General features: G+C 46.4%; 1 protein-coding gene across 2 annotated transcripts in view; it reads right to left on the bottom strand.

Moving 5' to 3' along the window:
• The window catches only part of PCDH19 (protocadherin 19), a 174,655-nt gene extending 154,283 nt beyond the window's left edge, over window positions 1-20,372 (bottom strand). For both annotated transcript variants that reach the window (XM_060249830.1, XM_060249831.1), the window contains exons 1-2: window positions 18,090-20,372; window positions 13,490-13,817 (exon numbers count right to left, since the gene is read on the bottom strand). In XM_060249830.1, coding sequence (XP_060105813.1) covers window positions 13,490-13,817; window positions 18,090-20,236 — 2,475 coding nt within the window. In that variant the 5' untranslated portion in view covers window positions 20,237-20,372. The remainder of the gene's footprint in view (window positions 1-13,489; window positions 13,818-18,089) is intronic.
• Window positions 20,373-20,980: the final 608 nt, after the last annotated feature.

Raw genomic sequence — 20,980 nt, 5'->3', positions numbered from 1 at the left:
GAAAAAATATAATCTTTATAGGTTTGTGGATATTTTGTCCAATGGAAAAGTGCTCGACAAAAAATCTTTAGAAGAGAAAACTGGTGGGACAAAAATCCCATGGTTTGAATACTTGCAAATTAACAACTTGGTGACATCACTCTCAAATAAATACAATTTCAATCGACCTCTTACTTTCTTTGAATCCTTGCTACAATCTCCTTTTTTAAAGCGGAAGGGACTGATTTCATTTATCTATAAGGGTTTGCTAGACATTGATGCTGTTGATTTGTTATCCTATCAAGAAATTTGGCAAAGGAATAGTTCAATTAATTTTCAGGAGGATGTTTGGCAACAAATCTGGTCATCTCCTTCGTTTGTTTCAAAATCATTGAATATACAATTACAAACTCAAAAAATTTTGTTCCGGTGGTATTTAACACCTCAGAGATTAAGCCATATGGCGATAAATCAATCCTCCAAATGTTGGAAAAATTGTGGAGAGGTGGGCACATTTATACACTGCTGGTGGTCTTGCCCGAGGGTGCAGTCGTTTTGGGCAGTAATTGTGGCAAAAATCAAGGATATCACGGGCTATAGTTTACCCTTAAGATTGGAACTCATTTTGCTTGACTGTTGGAAAGGTATTTCTATTACTTCTCTCAATAAATCCCTGATATCCCTTTTACTAGCTGCTGCTAAAATGGTGTTAGCCCAATTTTGGAAATCTCCCAATATTCCTCCAGTTAAAGCCTGGTATGCTAAAATCTGGGAGGTCTATGCTATGGACAAGATAGCAGATAGTTTATGCAATATAAATAATTCAGAAGGTAACGATTCTCTGATGTACAAGTGGCTTCCATTTCTTAAATTTTCTTTTAGTCCTGTAGATCAGATGCGTACATGTATTCCTGGTAGATATTATGACATTATTAATTTGATGTAATTAACATATGGACAGAGTACTTATTTTTTAATTCAGCTGCCAAGTATGTATGTATGTGTGAATGTATGTATGTGTTGTTTTGTTTGTATTTTGTGTATATATATATATTCTGTTTTCTGCTGGTATGCTATGCTTATACACAAAGAATGATTGCAAAAAAAAAAAAAAAAAAACACAAAATGGTGGCTGCCACTCAAGGCTTACACTGGTACAAGTTAACCGCTTCAAGCACCACAACCCTTCTAAGAAAAAACGGGTATGCAGACAGTGATGCCATTAAATGGCTATCTCACTCGTATTTCTTGAAAGGAAAGATTTAGAAAGACCTCTCTTTAAAAGATCCTTGTGCTGGTTGAGATCCTCACAATTGCTTTTCCTCTCTGTGCCTTCTATTCTAGCCCACTTCCAGAGGAGGTCTGGAGAGATTATCTTCTTTCTTAATGAAAGCAACATAAGGAAGGACTCTTTCGGGGAGAATCTTTTCAACTGTAATACTATTCAGTTATCTGTGGATTGGTAGAAGCTGACTACATTCATAGTTTTTTTAAGTGTAGTTCTAACAGGATTTATTTTTTTAATGAAGTGATTGTTCAGTCTCCTCAAACATATGGGAAGAAAGGATGCAACTGTTTAAGAGCAAAACACAAAAGATTTTTAGCTCCCCTGGGCAGTGTTCCCTCTAAACTGAGTTAGCGTCAGCTAGCTCACAGATTTTTAGCCTCCAGCTCACACATTTTTGTCTTTGCTCAGGAAAAATGGCCTCAGAACAAACCAATTTATGCAGTAGCTCACAACTTTAATGCCAGTAGCTCACAAAGTAGAATTTTTGCTCACAAGACTCTGCAGGTTAGAGGGAACATTGCCTCTGGGGTACAACTGTAAGATGCACGTTATTGTTCCGGATCTCATATGCTCTAACTGTCCCTTTGCCAGAGACAGCCCCATTACTGGTATTTGTTCCAGGTAAATTACTGTCCCTATTTATACCTTCAGGAAACATTTTGGAGAATTTGTTTTTATATAATTTTGCTCCAGCATGTGAATCAAGGTTTCTGGCTTTCGTACTTCAGCTCCTGTAACCTGCATCTCGATGATGGACTAGTGCAGGGGTTCCCAGCCATTTCAACTCTGTGGCTACCTTTCAAATTGTGGTGCAGGGTGGTGGGCATAGCCACAAAACGACTGCCACCAATCGGCTGCTCCAGGAGGTGGAACCAGCCACAAAATGGCTTTCCTTCTATCACACAGTAAAGGTCCTTGTGCTGTGGTGGCAGCTGGTGCACACCTTTTAAAAATCTGCACTGCCGATCAAATCTCCAATGGCCAGTCAAAAACCCTGCTTGGCAAAAACCCCACAGGGTCCTACCCATTTTCTAAAAACACTTGGGGGTGCCAGAAAAGATGCTGGTGGGCACCATGTTAGGGACCCCAGATTAATGTATATGCATATGCAGGGCTTTTTTTGTAGAAAAAGCCCAGCAGGAACTCATGCGCCTATTAGACTACACACCCTGATGCCAAGACAGCCAGAACTGTGTTCCTGTGCATTCCTGCTCAAAAAAAAATCCCTGTGCATGAACACTAAGACACCAAGCAATGTACTATCAGGTTCCAGGCAGTGATCCTGGATGCAAGTATAAGGGTGTGATACATATGAATGAAAGTCCTTTCATTCACTTGCAACATGCTGGAAGCAGTGTTCCCTCCAATCAATGTGAGCTAGTTCGAAGTTTTCTAACCTCCAGCTCACACATTTTTGACTTAGCTCAGGCCTCAGAGCAAACTAATGTATGCAGTAGCTCACAACTTTAATGCCAGTAGCTCACAAAATAGAATTTTTGCTCACAAGACTCCACAGCTTAGAGGGAGTATTGGTTGGAAGGTATGCCTTAGGGCTCTGGGTGCCCGATGCCAGCTGCCTCCAAATTTCCATTTTAAAAACACGATGCACACTTTTGGCCCATGTAGATGAAAAAGACAGAACTGCAAGAGTATGCGCTGAACCTCAGAAGGTATGGGAACTGCTGTGCCATAATAAGATTTCAAGTGAACAGGGCCAAATTCTCTGCATAGTCCCTGTGACTTGCATAAACAGACCAAAACCTGGAGAACGAGCAAGAACTAACGAGTCAGCTCCGTCTGTAGAATGTCTTCCAATTCACAGAACTCAGATTTGCATTCGTGCAGAATTCTGATATTTACTTCTGTGTAGAGAGGACGTCTGCCCCTGCCAATCCAGAACACGCATTCTTGGCAACTACCCATTTATAATTCGGCTCCAGCCAACCACAGGCATGAAAAGTCTATTTGTAGCACACAAACGAATCTTCACAAAACAACTAGTCCTCAGGGACTTTTTATTGCAAGGATCTTGACTGTTAAGATAAAAAAAGAGCCTCTTGTTTTAAAAGAGCACTTGGGTAGCCAATCCAAAACCTTTCTCTTGCTTAAAAAAAAAAAAAGACAGATAGCTGTTTGTTTGTTTAAAGAAATAGACACCCACGCACTTCTCTGACACAAAAACCTCACGCTAAGTGGCATATAAAGCTTACCGTGTTTACCCTTGCATCCTATCCTGCATCAAACAACGTTTTGCTTTAGCGTTGTGGCAATAAGGGGAAAGTCACACGTTCGAAGGGAACATTAGGAAAATCTTCCTGACACTCAAATCTATAAGTCTGTTGTTCAACAGCCTCCCCAGGGAAACAGCAGAGGCTCGGCTGTAACAGTCGTTTAAAATGAGAACGGACAGAGTCCTAGAAAATACACCGTAGGGAGACTGGCTGGATGAACCCAACACACACATAACGCACATCCTTCCCCTCATCTCCGGCTGCTCCAGTTCTATTATCTGGTTTCTGGCTAGGAAACGGGGCAATTACAAAAAAAAACCCATTTCCACCCGGTGGGTTTGGTAACGATCTGCTTTGAGAACAGATAATTACTGATGACCAATTGTTATGATTATTAATAAGATAATGCTGCTGCTGCGATGCAGGTAAGAAAGAAAAGCAAGTCTTAGTACTTGTATCCGAAATACAGGAAACAGGAAGCAAAGACCCTCCAGGTAGGATAGACCTACTTTAGAAATCTACAGCAGCATTGTCTGCAGATATTGTTCTGCCACTTCAAAGTTTCTCCGCTGGTAACGTTAACCCGTCCTTAAGAACGTATGAGCAGACCTGCTACATCCAGCTAAGGGTCCATCCACCATTTCCCCAGATACCCAAATGCGTGTCCCCAGAACATATGAACATATGAAGCTGCCTTATACTGAATCAGACCCTGGGTCCATCAAAGTCAGTATTGTCTACTCAGACTGGCAGCGGCTCTCCAGGGTCTCAAGCTGAGGTTTTTCACATCTATTTGCCTGGACCCTTTTTAGTTGGAGATGCCAGGGATTGAACCTGGGACCTTCTGCTTCCCAAGCAGATGCTCTACCACTGAGCCACCATCATAAAAGGTTCATCAAAGAGGCCGCCACTTGATCTGTTGCTGTAAGCCTCCTCTAGGATATAGGACCAGTTCAGCTTTCCCGTCCTCCATCCTACCAGAAGAAGAATTCTGTGTAACTCAAAAGCTTGCTGTGCTGCCCTCCCAAATTCAGTTGTCCATTTGACACCAGGACAGACGTAGCATCTGAGTTATTATTCAGAGGTCAGCACCATTCAGGTGTAACTGAGAAACCAGATTCTATTTTCCACATCGACACTGACAGCAAAATGGAGCGTTAATTCTCTGGAATGGTGCTATATTACATCTGCTATCCTCTCCTAATTGCATTCCAGGGCTCTCCCTCCCTACCGGTGGCTACAGGCTGTTGCATTCATTCTTGGCTCAAGGCGCTTGTGCAGTGATGCAGAAGTTGCCTCCATGCTGCCTCCAAGCAGGTAACCTTGAAAAGGCCAAATGCTGACTCTCCCCTGTTTGAATCTGGAGCTCGCAAGGGCAGGAAACAGTGCAAGAGAGGCAAAATCTGGAAATCGGCATCAAGGTTGCAGAAAGGCAAAGCCCCTACCTGATTGATCAGAATGGTGCCTCCTTTCATAATAATTAGAATATTTTATATGACCCAAGCGCTAGACACAATTCAGAGAGGCAGCGTGGTATGGTAGTTCAAGCGACTGTTTTGATTCCCCACTGGGGCACAGAACTCAACTCAGGCCAGCTGTTTGCTCTCAGCTTTGCCTACCTGACAAGATTGTTGTGATCCCGCCCTTAGCTAGATGGCCCAGGCAAGCCCAGTCTCATCAGATCTCAGAAGCTACGCAGGGCCCACCCTGGCAAGTACTTGGAGACCTCCAAGGAATACAAGGGCCAGGAGACAAAGGCAGGCTGTATCAAGCCACTTCTCTGAATGTCCTCCCTGCCCCAATAGGGGTCACTAGAAATAACCATGACTTCCAGATATGCATACACATCCACATATACACACACACACACACATAATACTAAAATATATATTTATATTGTTGTGATCCCAAAAGGAAACCCATGCACAGCACCCTGAACTCCTAGAAGGAATGGCAGGATAAAAATGTAGGAAGTTATGCATTTTGGTAATACTATGATTTTCCTAAAAACCAGGTGAACCAGGGCTTTTTTTGTGGAAAAAAATTGCATATTAGGCCACACCCTCTGACATCACCATTGTTTCACACAGGGCTTTTTTGTCGAAAAAGCCCAGCAAGAACTCATTTGCATATCAAGCCACACCTCCTGACACCAAGCCAGCCGGAACTGCATTCCTGTGTGTTCCTGCTCAAAAAAAGCCGTGGATTGAACAACCCAAGTTATCTCACAACTTTCCAGGACTCTCTGGGAGAACTTACACTTCCCAAGATTCCTTGAGGGATGAGTCATGATAGCCCCATGTTAGGCAGGTAGGCTTGGACACTGTAGTTGCTTGGCTACAGCAGCTCTCAGATCACAAATCGACACCCGCTTTGATGCTCCAATGAGAGCCGCCAGGTCCCCTTGGTCTAGGGTTGCCAACCCCCAGGTGTCACCTGGAGAACTCCCGCTATTACAACTAAAGGATCATTTCCCCTGGTGAAAATGGCAACTTTGGAGGGTAGACTCTATGGCATTATACTCCACTGAAGCCCTCCCCTCCCAAACCCAGCCCTCCTCAGGCTCCACCCTCCAAATCTCCAGGTATTTCCCAACCCAGAGATGGCAACCCTACCTTGGCTACTGGCAGCGCATAGGATGTAGGGTTGCCAGATCCAGGCTAGGAAACTCCTGGAAATTCTGGGATGGAGGGAGGGAAGGACTAGGAAAATGCCATCCATTTTCTCCAAAGGAACTGGAGATGAGCTGTAATTCCAGGGGGTCCCCAGGCCGCACCTTGTTGGCTTGCTTCCCATGACCACCGCTTTTGCCGATGGCGGCAACAACTGCAGCCACAAAGCCAGTTCGGTGCCACTCTTCCTCCTCAGCTTTTCAGGACTGCCACAAAGATGGGGACAAGGGGTGGGAGGACAACAACTAGCCTCTATTACAGTGAGTGAGAGAAGATGCGGGGGGAGTGCTTGGAGAAAGGACACTCTATCCTCATATTTACACCCAGGAGGACTGTATCTGCCAGATTTTTTGCTCTCCCTTGGCAAGGGAGCCTGCGCTGCTAACAGTTACAAGACTGGCAGAAACGGAACACGTGCATCGATTCCCAGCAAGGACATGTAAGATGGGGGAAATGTCACTTGTGCAGCTATTAAATGCACAAGAGTCCCACCGTAGGTACCGAAATAGTAGCTCTGTGTTCTAGAGTCATCTGCGCTGTCTCTTATCAGCCTCCTAGGGAAAAACAAAAGTAAACTACTTCATCTCCTCTGGCAGTAGGTTCAACACCCGAAGTGTAGCTTATAAAATGTAGATTTGACGGCAGCAGGGAGACGGCAGGAAATGTGCACGCTGCTTTATTGGAGAAGATCACTCCAGGGTGTTAGCAGCAGCTCTGCTCCTGACTCAGTTCTTAATATTGTACCAGGCTGTGCCCGGATGCTGAAAACCAGAATATCATCAATCAGCTTGGTCTTCTACTCTCTTAAAGACGAGCAGACTTCTTGTGGCATCAGCTTCCATGGGGTACTTCACAGAATCACGGAGTTGGAGGGGATCCCCAGGGTCATCTAGTCCAATGCCCCTGCACAATGCAAGAAATTCACAAATACCTCCCCCTAAGTTCACAGGATCAGCATTGCTGTCAGACAGCCATCTAGCCTTTGTTTAAAAACCTCCTAGGAAACAGAGCCCACCACCTCCCGAGGAAGCTTGTTCCACTGAGGAACATTTCTAACTGTCAGGAAGTTCTTCCTAGGAGAGCCAGTTTGGTGTAGTAGTTAAGTGTGCAGACTCTTATCTGGGAGAACCAGGTTTGATTCCCCACTCTTCCACCTGCACCTGCTGGTATGGCCTTGGGTCAGTCATAGCTCTGGCAGAGGTTGTCCTTGAAAGGGCAGCTGCTGTGAGAGCCCTCTCCAGCCCCACCCACCTCACAGGGTGTCTGTTGTGGGGGAGGAAGGTAAATGAGATTGTGAGCCGCTCTGAGACTCTTCAGAGTGGAGGGCGGGATATAAATCCAATATCTTCTTCTAATGTTGAGCTGGAAACACTTCTGATTGAATTTCAACCCATTGGTTTTGGTCCTACCTTCTGGGGCAATAGAAAACTTCCATCAGAAAGGTCACCTCCAAAAATCCAACAAAGGGGACTTTCATCCATGGACATCATGAACCTGTTCAAGGTCTGCGAGATACTTGGTTGGTTGTCCTGCAACAGACTTCCATGCCTACCCCTATGGAATGACAGAGCCGGGATCGGAAGCGCCACCTCCCCAATCTAAGACTGGACTCAAAGGTGACAGCCATGCACAAGAAGAACTTGCCCCTGTGATATTGCATGCACTCCGAATCTCATTTAAACCACACACACAGCTCTGCACGCACTGCCGCTGCACATGCAACGTTAAAAAATAAGGTGAGGCAGGCAGCGTGAAAATGCAACAATAAAGAAACTGTATACTGTGCACAGTTTGTTTATTTGTTGTCGCACGCGCAACATTGGCATGCCAACTCCATGCCTGCCCAGGTTACGGATCTCTGAAGTACCGCATGCAAGTTACCCAAGAGCCAGTTCAAATGAGCAGCAGAGAAGACTGAGGTGGCAGAATGGTCAGGATAATTTATGAATGAAGGAAGAAATTGCTGGGGGGGGGGTTAATGCTTCCCGCAGGAAAGGTTTCTGCAGGTAGAAAACTAAAAGAGTAGGTAATAGGTGGAGATACTTTCTCCCCATATTAACTTTTCATTTGCAGAAAGTTTGCACATCGGGGATAAAACATTAAAACTGGGTTCTCTCCCCCCCCTCCACCCAGCCTTGTGATGTGGTTTAGTTCCCTTGACCACCTTGGTTTTCTCCTGCCACATTTGGCCACGTGCATAGACCGGGCTCAACCCAGAAGTCTGTCCATCACATCACACTGGCTCTCTGTGCTCTTCAGTATCTGCTGTTTAACAGGTACCCTGCTTTTAGGATAGATGCCTGGAATCGCAGTCATGTGAGACGGACAAGGAACTGTACGAAGTCACAGAAGGCCTATGTGCTGCATAGAGCTGCAAGTCAATGAAGCCCCCCATCCCCCTGGCCTATACATGTAGCAGACTGAGATGGGAATGAGGCTGTCCAGTGCTGAGATGGAGAGGTCCACTTCAGGCGGAGGAACACATCCATCAAACCATCTCATCCTGATGTACACCACTGTGCCTGCAGTACTTGAAAACAGGAGTTCATAACCTGGTGCCTGTTGACACACCATGGTGCCTGCTGATGCCTTTCCCGGCACCCACCTAGTGTTTTTCTAATTGGGCAGGGTCAGGTGGGGTTTTTGCCCAGCAGAGCTTCTGAATGGCCACTGGACATTTGATTGGCTGCACAGATTTTTAGAAGCGCTGATTCAACAGCAGCTGCTACCACAGCTCAAAGATCTTCACTGCGGGACTGAAGGTAAGCTATGGCAGCCATTCTGTAACTGGCTCCACCTCCTGCAGCAGCCATTTTGTGGGTGTGGCGTACCATGCTGTCTCCAATTTCTAAAGGTGCCTGCAGGCTCAAAAAGGTTGGGAAGCCCTGCTTTAAATCGACTTCCAACAAAATAAATTCTTCAGCTGAAATGCCTTCAGTTCTTGATAAGGTTGCCAGTCTTCAGGTGGGAGCAGAGGATCCCCCAATTTTGCAGGCTCCTGTGGGGGGAAGCTGGCAAGTGGGGGAAAGCCTTGCCCCCAACAGCCATGACCCCATTCAATGTCCCTGATGTGATGACATCACACAGAAGTGAAAACATCGTGCCGGGGATGTCTCATGGTGACACTCTTGTTTTGGAGGGGGGGGGCAAAACTCTATGGTTTGTGCCCAATGTTACCACAGAGTTTGCCCCCAAACCAGAGCATTGCTGTGTAACATTCCTGATGTGATGATGTCACTTCCATGTGACATCATCATGTGGAGGACATCACACACAGTGACTTCGTCCTGCCCTCACACTCCTGGAAAGCTCCCTCCCACCCCCCCACCTGTGCAAGGTGAGAACCCAGCAACCCTAGTTCTTGAAAGGACTCAGAGCCTGTGGGCTGTGGTTAGAATGTCAGGTACAATCTGGGAGAGTAACATTCAAACTTAATTCCCAGAAAATACTCCAGCTGGTTTGGACTGGGACAATGGTGTATGGGGACATGGGGCATAAGCCTTCTACCTCATGCCATTTTTCTAACCTGAAATAGCCCCAGTTGTATTGTTGCCCTTTGGGCATCAATACACGTGGTTTCCCTAACAGGCCAAATTACACACACACACAAAAAAGTGCAGCAGAAAGCTTTGGCTGAGCCCTCTACTTACACATTCCTGTCTGAAATGTGCACAAGTCAGCAGCTGAACTGGTGAAGGAAAGGGCTATGCCAAAGCCTTGATGACTCTTCATGCCAAGGAGAAGGGGTATACAGAGCCTTTGGCATGGATCTTGGCTTATGTAGGCAGAAGGAGCTTGCAAAACAGAGGGGTGCCGTTGAAGATGGGAGGTTTTGCCAGGGGCAAGATAGGAAGTTCATAAGGACAGATGGACCCTGGGGGGGACCACAGTTACATAGGCTTATCTCCCTCCCCCATTCTTGCTCACTCTTGCAGAAAGAGAAAACAAGAGGAAATGATGCTGTGGACACTATGATGTCACTTCCAGCTGCTGTATATGTGTGCTCTAGGAATTTTCCCAAGCTCTGGGGTTTTCACAGCACTGCCAGGAGGGCAGGGACATCATCACTGCAGCAACCCCCCCCCCCCCCCCCAGAAAAAAAATGTCAGGGGTTTTCAGTGCAGGGCTGTTTCCCTTTCCCTTACTGGAGGATGGGGGACTGTTACCCCAAAACATCCCATGCCACACACACCGGAACAATCCAAACTACCTGGGTAAATGTAGGTGACAACAAAGAGCAGCACAGAGCAGCCCATAAATATTTCAACAGCTTCCTAGCTTTGTTATGCTGTTTAATGTAGGAAACATGACAAACCTTTGATTGTTTCACTTAATACCAAATAATAATTCAAAAGCGAACAAGCATGCATTAGTCAAGGATGCCCAACAGAAGAGTTTGTGGGTATGGATGTCTACTTTCTTTCCCGAGCAGCGGAGAAAATGGCTTATCTCTCAATGAAAGCAGCAATATTTCACGGCACCATTTTCAAAGGAGGGGAAAAAATAAGATATTTCATCTTTTAAATGTAAAGGACGGATGTCGGGAAACCAGCCTTGGGGTGTTGGCTGCATTTCACAGAAATCAGCAATGATGTTAAAACATTTCTCTCCTTTTACTCACCCATGATAAGTTAGAAATACTGGATGAAATCACAATGGTGGAAGCAAGGGAATTCTATACTTTCCACAGCAGGGGCTCCCCCATTCAGTTCCATAGTGCTAAAGCCCACATAGCAATCATGAGACCAAAAAGGTGCCACTCTTGACTTTCTTTGGGTCACATGATTTTTCAAGTACCATGCTTCGGAAAGTAGGCCTCTCAACCAGCTTCAGAAAGTAGACCTGCCAACCAGCTAAAGAGCAACTGGCTGACTATCCAGCTCTCTTTTACCCAGTTAATTGGACTTTTGATTGAAGAAGAAGATACTGGATTTATATCCCGGCCTCCACTCCAAATCTCAGAGAGGCTCACAATCTCCTTTATCTTCCTCCCCCCACAACAGACACCCTGTGAGGTGGGTAGGGCTGAGAGAGCTCTCACAGCAGCTGCCCTTTCAAGGACAACCTCTGCCAAAGCTATGGCTGAACCAAGGCCATTCCAGCAGCTGCAAGTAGAGAAGTGGGGAATCAAACCCGGTTCTCCCAGATAAGAGTCCGCACACTTAGCCACTACACCAAACTTGCATTTAAACCAATATGCATATGTTGTAAGCCGCCCTGAGCCGCTTCGGTGGGAAGGGCGGGATATAAATTGAAATATAAAATAAAAATAACTAAAAAAAAATTACCCAAACTTCAACATAGGTGCCATTTTGAGTCAGCGAGGGAAGATAACTCGAAAACCCCAGAGACAAACATTGCATCCCCACTGTTAAAAAGAAAGGCCATCTTTGATTTTAAAAATTCCCCTACTATTATAACAGAGAAAAGCCACAACCCTTTTCTCTTTATTCCACTTTTCTTCCGTGATGGAACTGAAAGCAATCCACACAGAGTTCCCAGCGACCCTCTTGTCTAGCTACCGCCCAGATACAGACCTTCTTAGCTTCAGTGAAGTTACTTGATCAGGTGACCTTCTAACCCTACCCTGGGGCCCAATACCTTCAGAAGAGCCTTTAATTTCCAGACATTTAAAATCTCCCACCTACTAATCAGCAAAATTTAACCTGAAGATAAAAATTAAAACTTGATGGCTCTATGGAAAACTCTCTCCCACCCAGTCTCATGCTACATGAAGCAGGGTCACCTGGTAACTGCCACCAAGTCTAACATTGACCAAAATGAATGACATCGTTCTGGATGACGCACAACAAACACTCAGAGTTTGACTCCAATAAAACCCCTCGCCATTGATAGGTATCAGACACAGCTTTGTTCTCACACTGCTTATATCACTTTTGCCCTGCCACCAAATTAGAAAAGGGTCCTTCTTAGGCTGCGTTGGCCATTCCCATTGTTAAAAAAAAATCCACCTTTTCTGGAAAACATCCATAGCTCACATCACAGCTGACTTATGGCAACCCCATAGAGCAGGGGTGGCCAAACTGTGGCTCTGGAGCTCTCAAAGACCCCACCACCCCGTTGGCTGGCTTGGAGAAGACATTTGTCCCTTTAAATCACTCCTCCAAGCCAAGCCAAGTGATTTGGAGAATGCATTTAAAGTTGCTTTTTTCATCTGTCCCTTCTCCCCACCCCCCATCTATTTGCCTGTCTGCCTGCCTGACTTCTGTCATGCAGCTCTCCGACATCTGACATTCATATCCTGCAGCTCTCAAACATCTGACATTTATTCTATGTGGCTCTTACATTAAGCAAGTTTGGCCATCCCTGCCATACGGCTTTCAATGCAAGAGACTTGCAGAGGTGGTTTGCCATTGCCTGCCTCTGCATGGTGACCCGGGACTTCTTTAGTAGTTTTCCATCCAAATATTTACCAGGGCCACCCTTCTTAGGTTCCAAGATCTGACAAGATTGGGCTAGCCTGGCCTATCCCGGTCAGGACGAGACATCCTTTCTTCTAAATTATTCCTCCTCTGCTTCCTTCTAACTGGAATAGTAGTTAATTTCCTGTCCAGAAACACAGGTGGATGATGTCATGAGCAGAGGGCGGCCATGTTTGACAAACATAGTGGGAATAAAGCACTGAGTGCAAAAGCAGACCTGCCTCAGCCCAGTTCATCCTACAAGGGCCACATCTCACAAGCAGCTCTGAAACGACATGTGATCTCTGCAACAGCAATCCCAATTGCCATTCATTACTTAGATTAAGTACCACTGCTTAAAAAGCCCCAGCATAGCAAAACAATGGCAAACTGGCATGCCAACACCGAAGCCAGAAAGTCCAAATGAAAGGACATCATCAGGGCTGGGGACACAGCCCTAAGCTCCCATCTGTTAAGAAGTTCTAATTAAGAATGAATACATGAACTGTCTTGTTGGGTAGACCAAAGGGTTCACCTATAGACCTGTATTCTGTTTCCAACAGCAACCAGCCAGGGGCCCATAAGAAGCCCATCAACAATTCAACATGGTCCCCTGTTGTTAGACTCAGCTGCCTCCCACACAGAAATTCTTCCTAGATATCAGAGCTCCTAACCATCAGTGAATCTATCCTCCATGAACCTGCCTAATCCTTCCTTAAAAGCCATCACCACGTTTGAAAGGTTCAGGTCTATTCAGTCCACCAGACAACCCAACCACAATCAGGCAAATACCTCTGAGCCTTCTTCACAAGCATGAAGGTGATGGACTTCCTCTATCGTTTCTCCCCCGGGATCTGGGGAGAAGCTCAACTCTTCTTGAGTTCCACCCACGCTCACCTCTGGAAGCGGCATCCCATTGATGATGAGATCCGGTTGCTGGGGGGTCTGCCCAGTGAAGGTGTGGTGGTAGACATGGTTGGACCCCGTGTTCCTGTTGTTCTGGTTCTCCACATTGAGGAAGGTGCTTTCAGATCTGCGGCAGCCCAAGGGCAAGGTCTGCTGGTGGTAATCAAAGTAGTTGAGAGACGAGGTGAGGGAGGAGCAACTCACAACGTTCATTTTATCGGTCTCCTCGACATCCCTTGGCACCAGGCGGATGTCATTCTTGCAGATTTTTTTCTTCTTGTTGGATTTCTTTTGGTGCCCATAGGAATACTCTGCAATTCTGCAGGACACAAGAAAGCAAAGTGAGTATCTTACTTCATCCTCAAACTGTACACTAGTCAACAGAGAATCCCAGAGGAACCGGTTCCCATCCACATGCAAGGTCATCGTTCGCCTCTTGTGATAATGGAAAGTCTCGGGGTTATTTTTCATAGGCATAAAGAAGTTTGTTGTTCAAATACATAAAGAAAACAAGCGAGGAACAAGGGGCAAAAAATAAGTTTCCCCTGGGTGTTTTTTTGTGGTGTGTTTTTTTTTTTGTCTGCTGCTTAGAATTGTCAGGATCTAGTTACCAGAGATATAGTTCAGCCTGCAGAAAAGGGGAAAAAAATAATGATGTAAAAATCCATGAAGTGAAAAGGGTACATGAATGCATTTCCATTGGTAATAAGGATTTTAAAAGTTATTTAAAATTGATTAATGCAAATGTGGAAAGCAGGGTGGGGAAGAGAAGGGTTTTTCCATACCATCTCCCACAGCAGCAAACTCTGAACACAAACTTACTCCTTTCCCCCTTCCCTAAAAGCAATTTATCTAATTGCATAATACAGGCCTCTGTTGGATCGCCTGGGGTGACCAAAAAATCATCTCCAGGTGATCACAAGAAAATGCTTAAAATGGAAGGGGAAGGGTGCAGTCAGATGGGATAGTCAAAAATACTAGAAATAAAGCCTGTAACTTTTTATAAACTTATTTGCAAGACTGATGCAATAGCCAAATTACTTCCTACGTTTTGTTTGGCAAGTGGAAATTTCCAGCTATCCCTAGTGACTCTTTTGGACTACATTTCCAGTGAAGCAATATATATCATTTTTCCCCCAAAGAAGATACAGGCCAAAGTGTTATGTTTGGGTTGGAGAAATAATCTCCGTTCTTGACCTTCAACTGATTTACAGAATGCGGTTTTGCTTTGTCTCTTGTACACATGGAAAGAAGATGGAGCATGGGGGGGGGGGGGGGACGGGGACAAGAGGAAAGTTATCAGTAAACAACTACCAGGAATATAATTAAAAACATGAGCGCAGTCAGCGTTATCTCAGTAAGTCTAGATTGAAATAACTGTGGCTCAGTATAACCGTTGGGGACTGTGTATCGTTATCAGCACCACACAGATGTAGATATGCATAGAAGATGCCAGGCATTGCAATCTTCCAAAAGAAATGGGTTTGTCTTGAAGCAAAGTCCAAAAATACCCATTTCCCAAAGCAGTGTCTGTTACTTTCAAAATGGTATTGTTTGAAAGACTAGTAATTGCAAGAATGAAACAGGAAGATGGGCATGCTAGGGCCAGGCTGGCACAGTAAATAAATAATATTCTCACTCAAAATGCATTGGGCCCAGGAGGGAAGGGTGTCAACCACAAAGCCTCAACATCTCTTTCTCCTTGGAGTGAAAAAGTACTTTTTTAACGCAGCATCCCTGACACGTTAAGAGAATGCCATCCAAGTATTGGGTGCTTTAGAGAGAGAGAGAAGAGGGAGAGGGAGAAGAAATTGGATTTATATCCTGCCCTCCATTCCGAATCTCAGAGTGGTTAACAATCTCCTTTATCTTCCTCCCCCACAGCAGACACCCTGTGAGGTGGGTGGGGCTGAGAGGGCTCTCACAGCAGCTGTCCTTTCAAGGACAACCTCTGCCAGAGCTATGGCTGACCCAAGGCCATGCCAGCAGCTCCAAGTGGAGGAGTAGGGAACCAAACCCGGTTCTCCCAGATAAGAGTCCACACGCTTAACCACCACACCAAACTGGCCTGGATAAAAACTGAGAAATACATTGCCCTGCCCCATAGAGCTTACAGTCTAAAAACTAGCAGGGGGGAGGGGGAACGACACACAGAAGAGAGAGAAGGGAGAACAGGAATGAGTGGAAGAAAACAGGTAACAAGAAATCAGTGGAGATGGAAATGTTGATTTTAGGGAGGCAAAGAAGTTCACTCAATAGAAACCTGAAGATGAAACAAGGCAAAACTGATGCATGGTCATTGATTCCAAACTAGAAGGACCAAAAACCCATCATTTCCCCCCCCCCCAAACACTGGATTCCCCCTCCTCGTAAGGAAAATATAGGTTGCAAAGAGGCCATTTCTTCCCCCTCCTCTGTCTACGCTTGTCTGTGGCAGCTACAAAGAACATTTTGTTACTCATCCATCAGATCACGTTTGTACGGATCAAGAGATGCGCATCCCACTGTGTTTTTCAATAAATTAAAGGTAATCCCAGCAGGGGGGTATCTCTTGCACATTGTGTGGGCTATTGAGACTCGAAGAGGTCTTAATTGTGTTGTTTATCTAAATATTTCAGGTTAGCAAATGCAGGGACTCAAATGTTCCCCGCAGGAATTCCTTCTGCAGTCTTATCCGGGGGTCCCCTCCCTGCTATTGACCAATTATTTAATTAAAGCGCGCTTCATTAATCCTTGTGCCATCACACTAAACCAACTGGTTATACAGAAGTGCAAATCTGTTAGGGGCGTAGACACGACTGTGTGTGTGTGTGTGTGTGTTTTTCGTCTTCACATGTTCAGCTCCTATTCTTGCTTAATGGACAGAGCAGGCAAGAAATCCAGTGTATTCTTGTTTAAAAGCCAAGCCGCTCGCAAGAGCAGCGCATGCAACGGCTTGATTTGCAGATGATCTCTTCCCCACCCCCACCCCCCACACACACACATACAAACCTAGGGCTCCACAAAGCTGTACGCTTTCTTAGCGTAGAGGTTTCAGCACAAGGGAAAGAAGCTCTGAACTCTCCTGTCCCCCATTATAAGCCATGCAAATAAAACTTAAAAGGGTGCGCATTCTATCTAAAAGGAAAAAAAAATGGCCAGAGGCATTTGTACATTTCTAAAGGGAGGGCAAAATTAATTTCCATCCCTTCCATCCGAAATGACTTCAGACTGGAGGAACGGAGGAGTCACGGCTCTTTTGCCCGTAACAGGATTAAACCATTTATGGGCTATTGCAGCTGCTCCTTTATGGCGCCCAATTGATATTCATGTGCAGTTTGCGTTTGTCTCCTAACTTGTGCAACACAGAGAATAGCAAGAGACAGACAATAATCGGCCGGCTGTTACATATTCAAGGGGCTCAAATCCGTGTATTACGCTTTCAAAAGGAGGCCGGTTTTGGAAAAGAGGGGGGTGTTCAGATGCAACCCCGCGCAGCAGACTTTCAAGACGATCCGTTCCAGAACCGGGTGCAAGAGAAATAAGCTAGGGGCCTTCAGCTCTGAACCATAAGAGCTCGGCACTACCTGAAGGGGGGGCGGGGCGGGTTGCAGCAGTGAATCAGATATAAAGTTTGCCATCTTGTTATTTTGGGGGGGGGGTGACTCTGCATGGTTTAGCTGCTCAGATCTGGTGAACAAATAAATGGAAGCTCGGGTGGTCTTTTTTTCAAGAGTTTTCCAAGAGCTTCCCTTCCCCTCCCCTCCCCCCAAAATCCTTGGTACATTTCTCACTGAACCCGTTTTTTTCTTTCTTTCATCTATTCTGCCAGATCCCACGTTCCTTTTACAACCACCCCTCCTGGAGAAAACAAGCGCAGATTTTTCAAAAGCAGCCACAGTGACCTCATCTGGTGGGGACAGGCTATTGCCAAGGATGCAGAAGCCCTTCCAAGCAAATAGCCCACCCATTGCAATTTTCAAGAGCACAGGCTTAATTCATCTCTACGCCACCCAACTCCCGACACCCACACCCACCCCATAGGTCCCTCTTCCTTGCCACTCTGCCTTTAAAAAGAAAGGGGTTGAGCCGAGCAGAGCTGCATAGAAGCATGCATTCAACACTCCCAAGCCAAACCCTTGATCACTCGACCCCTTTTAAGGTTTTTGTTGCTGTTTACCCCCTTTTGTGTATTTTGGAATCACTGTGGGACTTTTCCCCTTCTCTCCAACCAAGGACAAGCACCGGTATAGATTTAAGATCGATCATGGTTGGGAGGTTTTCGCTTACAGGCAATTTGCTGCCAAGCACAGAAATTTAACTGGGCAGTCCTACACAGAGTTACCCCCGTCTCAGCCCATGGAAATCGGCTCCGGTTGCAGTAACTCTACCTAGGATTGCAATGCATCCCGCAATTCGGTGAATATATTTAAAATGGGAACGAGATGTTTGCTATTTTTATACAGCGATTTTTTCATGGAACGATCTGATCCATTAGTAGGGTTGGCAACATTTTTTAAAAAAAAAATAATAGTACACATTATGGAGGTTTGCCCCTACATATGTCAAAAGTTCTTATTTTTGCTGATACCAAGAAACAAGGTGACTTTACCTGCAGTTGTAGGTCCTGATCTCTTTGTTATCCCGTTTACACTTGACCGCTACAAAGATCATGGTGACAAACAGAATGGCAGCAATAGAACCCAGGGCAATAATAAAAATCAGGGATAAGTTAACAGATCCTAGGGATTCCTGGGCATCCAGACCCGGGGAAAGGTATATCAAAATCAAGGCAGAAGCTGAAAGAGAAGTTTTCCCATGGTCGTGGGCCACCACAATCAGTTCATATGTTGTCTTTGAATTCTCCCCAAAGGCTCTGGTGGTCCTTATCTCACCATTGACCTGGTCTATCTCGAAAAATCCTCTGTCTCCTTCCGCCATCTCATAGGACAGCCTGCCATTTTCCCCTTCATCATAGTCATCTGCCTTGACCACTGTCACCAAGTAACCAACCCCGGTGTTCCTGGGGATGTACACTTCTGCAGTCCCATTGACAAGAGGAGGGGCGGTGATTACAGGGGTGTTGTCGTTGACATCCAGGACAATAACTCTGATGGTGGCATTGCTTTGCAAGGACGGGTTGCCTCCATCTTTGGCTAAGACCTTGAACTCAAAGGACTTGGTCTGTTCATGGTTGAAGGACCTCAAGGCATAGATGTCTCCCGAGTTGGGGTTGATGGAGACATATGTAAAGACGGGCATGTCCCTTACTTGGGAGGGCACAATCTGATAAGAGACGCTGCCGTTAAGGCCTAGATCGGGGTCCCTGGCAGAAACAGAAAGGAGGTAGGCCCCGGGGGTGTTGTTCTCCTGCACAATGACCTGGTAGTATGGTTTAGAGAAGTGAGGGTGGTTGTCGTTCTCGTCCGTGATCTTGACAGTGAAGGACTTGGTGGCTTGCAAGGAGGGGACCCCATTGTCCTTGGCCTGAATGGTGAGGTTGTACTGGTCCCTTTGCTCCCTGTCCAAACGTCCATCCACCAGGATGGTGGAAAAGCTCTCATACTCTTGCAGACGGAAGGGCACATTCCCCAACAGTTTGCACTGCACCCTACCGTTGGCACCAGAGTCCCGGTCCGAGACCCTAACCAGGGCAATCACATAACCTGGCGGCGCATTTTCGCTGACCTCCACCAACTCACTGTTGACAGAGAGCAAATTAATGAGAGGCGGGTTGTCATTGGCATCCTGCACGGTGACTGTCACTTTGCAGTGAGCGGGAATAGAATTGGGACCCAGATCTTTGGCCTGCACATCCAGTTCATATGCATGTCCTTCCTCATAGTCAATGGCACCAGTGACCGTGATCAGGCCTGTCTGAGGGTTGATTTGGAAGAGGTCTCTGGCCTTCTCAGACACATAACTGTGGATGGAATAGAGCACTTGTCCATTGGTGCCTTCATCAGGGTCAGTGGCATTGAGGCGGATCACTGGAGTGCCAGGAGGTGCATTCTCAGGCACGCTAATAGTGTAGGATGGATCTTCAAAGAGAGGGTTGTTGTCATTGGAGTCAATGACCCGGATGTTCAGCTCCACAGTGCCAAAGTTGGGTGGGTCACCACCGTCCAAAGCTGTGATCATGTAACTGTAATGAGACTGCGTCTCACGATCCAGACTCTTCTCCACCACCAGTTCTGCAAAGCGTGAACCATCTCCACGTGTCTTGGTCTCCAGCCCAAAGAGGTCATTGGGTGTAATCTCATAACTCTGCACCCCAAAGTTGCCCGAGTCTGGATCGTAGGCACTCTCCAATGGTACCCTGGTGCCTGGGCTAGCTGTCTCAGAGATCTCCAGTGCAATTTGATCCGTGGGGAAACTGGGCGCGTTGTCATTGAGGTCTTTGATTTCCAGTTTGATCACACAGATCTCCATGGAACTGGACATGACCTCCAGCGAGATGACACACTTGGGGCTCTGCCTGCAAAGTAAGTCCCGATCAATCTTCTGCTTGGTCACCAGTAACCCTGAGCCGGGGTTGATGTCCACCAGGTGAGGTGCCGAATTGGAGACCACCCGAAAAGCGGTGGGCTGCCGAGGATCCAGCACAAACCCAGCGTCTCGCGCATCTTTGGCTATGTTGGCGATCACCGTGCCAGCTCTCTGTTCCTCCTCCACCGAGTATTTGAGGTTGATCAGGGCACCTGCCCCAGTCCACGAGAGAACGAACAGAAACCGGAGCAGGGGGCACAGAATATCCATCGCTCACGGCTCAGCGCACCCGCTGCCTCCTCCCCTTCTCTCTCCTTGCCTGTTGATTTTGCGGCTGGACGGAGGGAGGGAGGGACCTGGGTTTACTAGTTTGGGGTGGTTTCAGGAACACAGAGGAAGGAAGGAGCAAGGAAAGACACAGGAGAGCGGGAAGCAGGGAGGAAAGGGGGAGCTTTGGACATGGTTTCTTTAACAGCTAATTGCCTCTTACTTCTCCACCACGCATCTTTCAACTGCAGTTCCTCAAGATAGGGTGGACTTCCCCCCCCCCCCCAAAAAAAGAAAAAATCAAGAGAGAAAACCAAAATACTTGTCTCTTTCTCTATCAGGTCAAGGGGAGCTCTAAGTTACAGGCAAGGCAAATCTATATCGTCAATTTTTAAGTGGGGGGGAGAATAAATCACAGAGATTAAGCGGGGTCCGCGTTTTGGGGAGGGGCTTCAAATTATTTGCACCTGGCATGCGCAAATCTCTCCCCCCCCCTCGCCCCCTCCCTCCCTCCCCCCCTTCAAAAAAACAGCACAGACCTTAACGAGGAAAGTGGCCACTCCGGGAAAACATCCTCTCGGACAAGGCAGAGAATAAAGGGTGGGGGGAGAGAAATTAAAAAGGGGGGTTCACAGGGAAGTCAAAGCTCCGGGTGAAAGTAAGGCGAGGCTGCCAAGGGGAAGGGGGGGGCAGGTTGGACGGGAGGGGGGGGGCGAGCCGAGGCAGGGCAGAGTCCTGGTCCAACGG

Source organism: Heteronotia binoei, chromosome 11, assembly GCF_032191835.1.
Source record: "Heteronotia binoei isolate CCM8104 ecotype False Entrance Well chromosome 11, APGP_CSIRO_Hbin_v1, whole genome shotgun sequence".
Classification (NCBI taxonomy): domain Eukaryota; kingdom Metazoa; phylum Chordata; class Lepidosauria; order Squamata; family Gekkonidae; genus Heteronotia; species Heteronotia binoei.
This window is presented reverse-complemented; position numbering and strand designations above follow the sequence as displayed.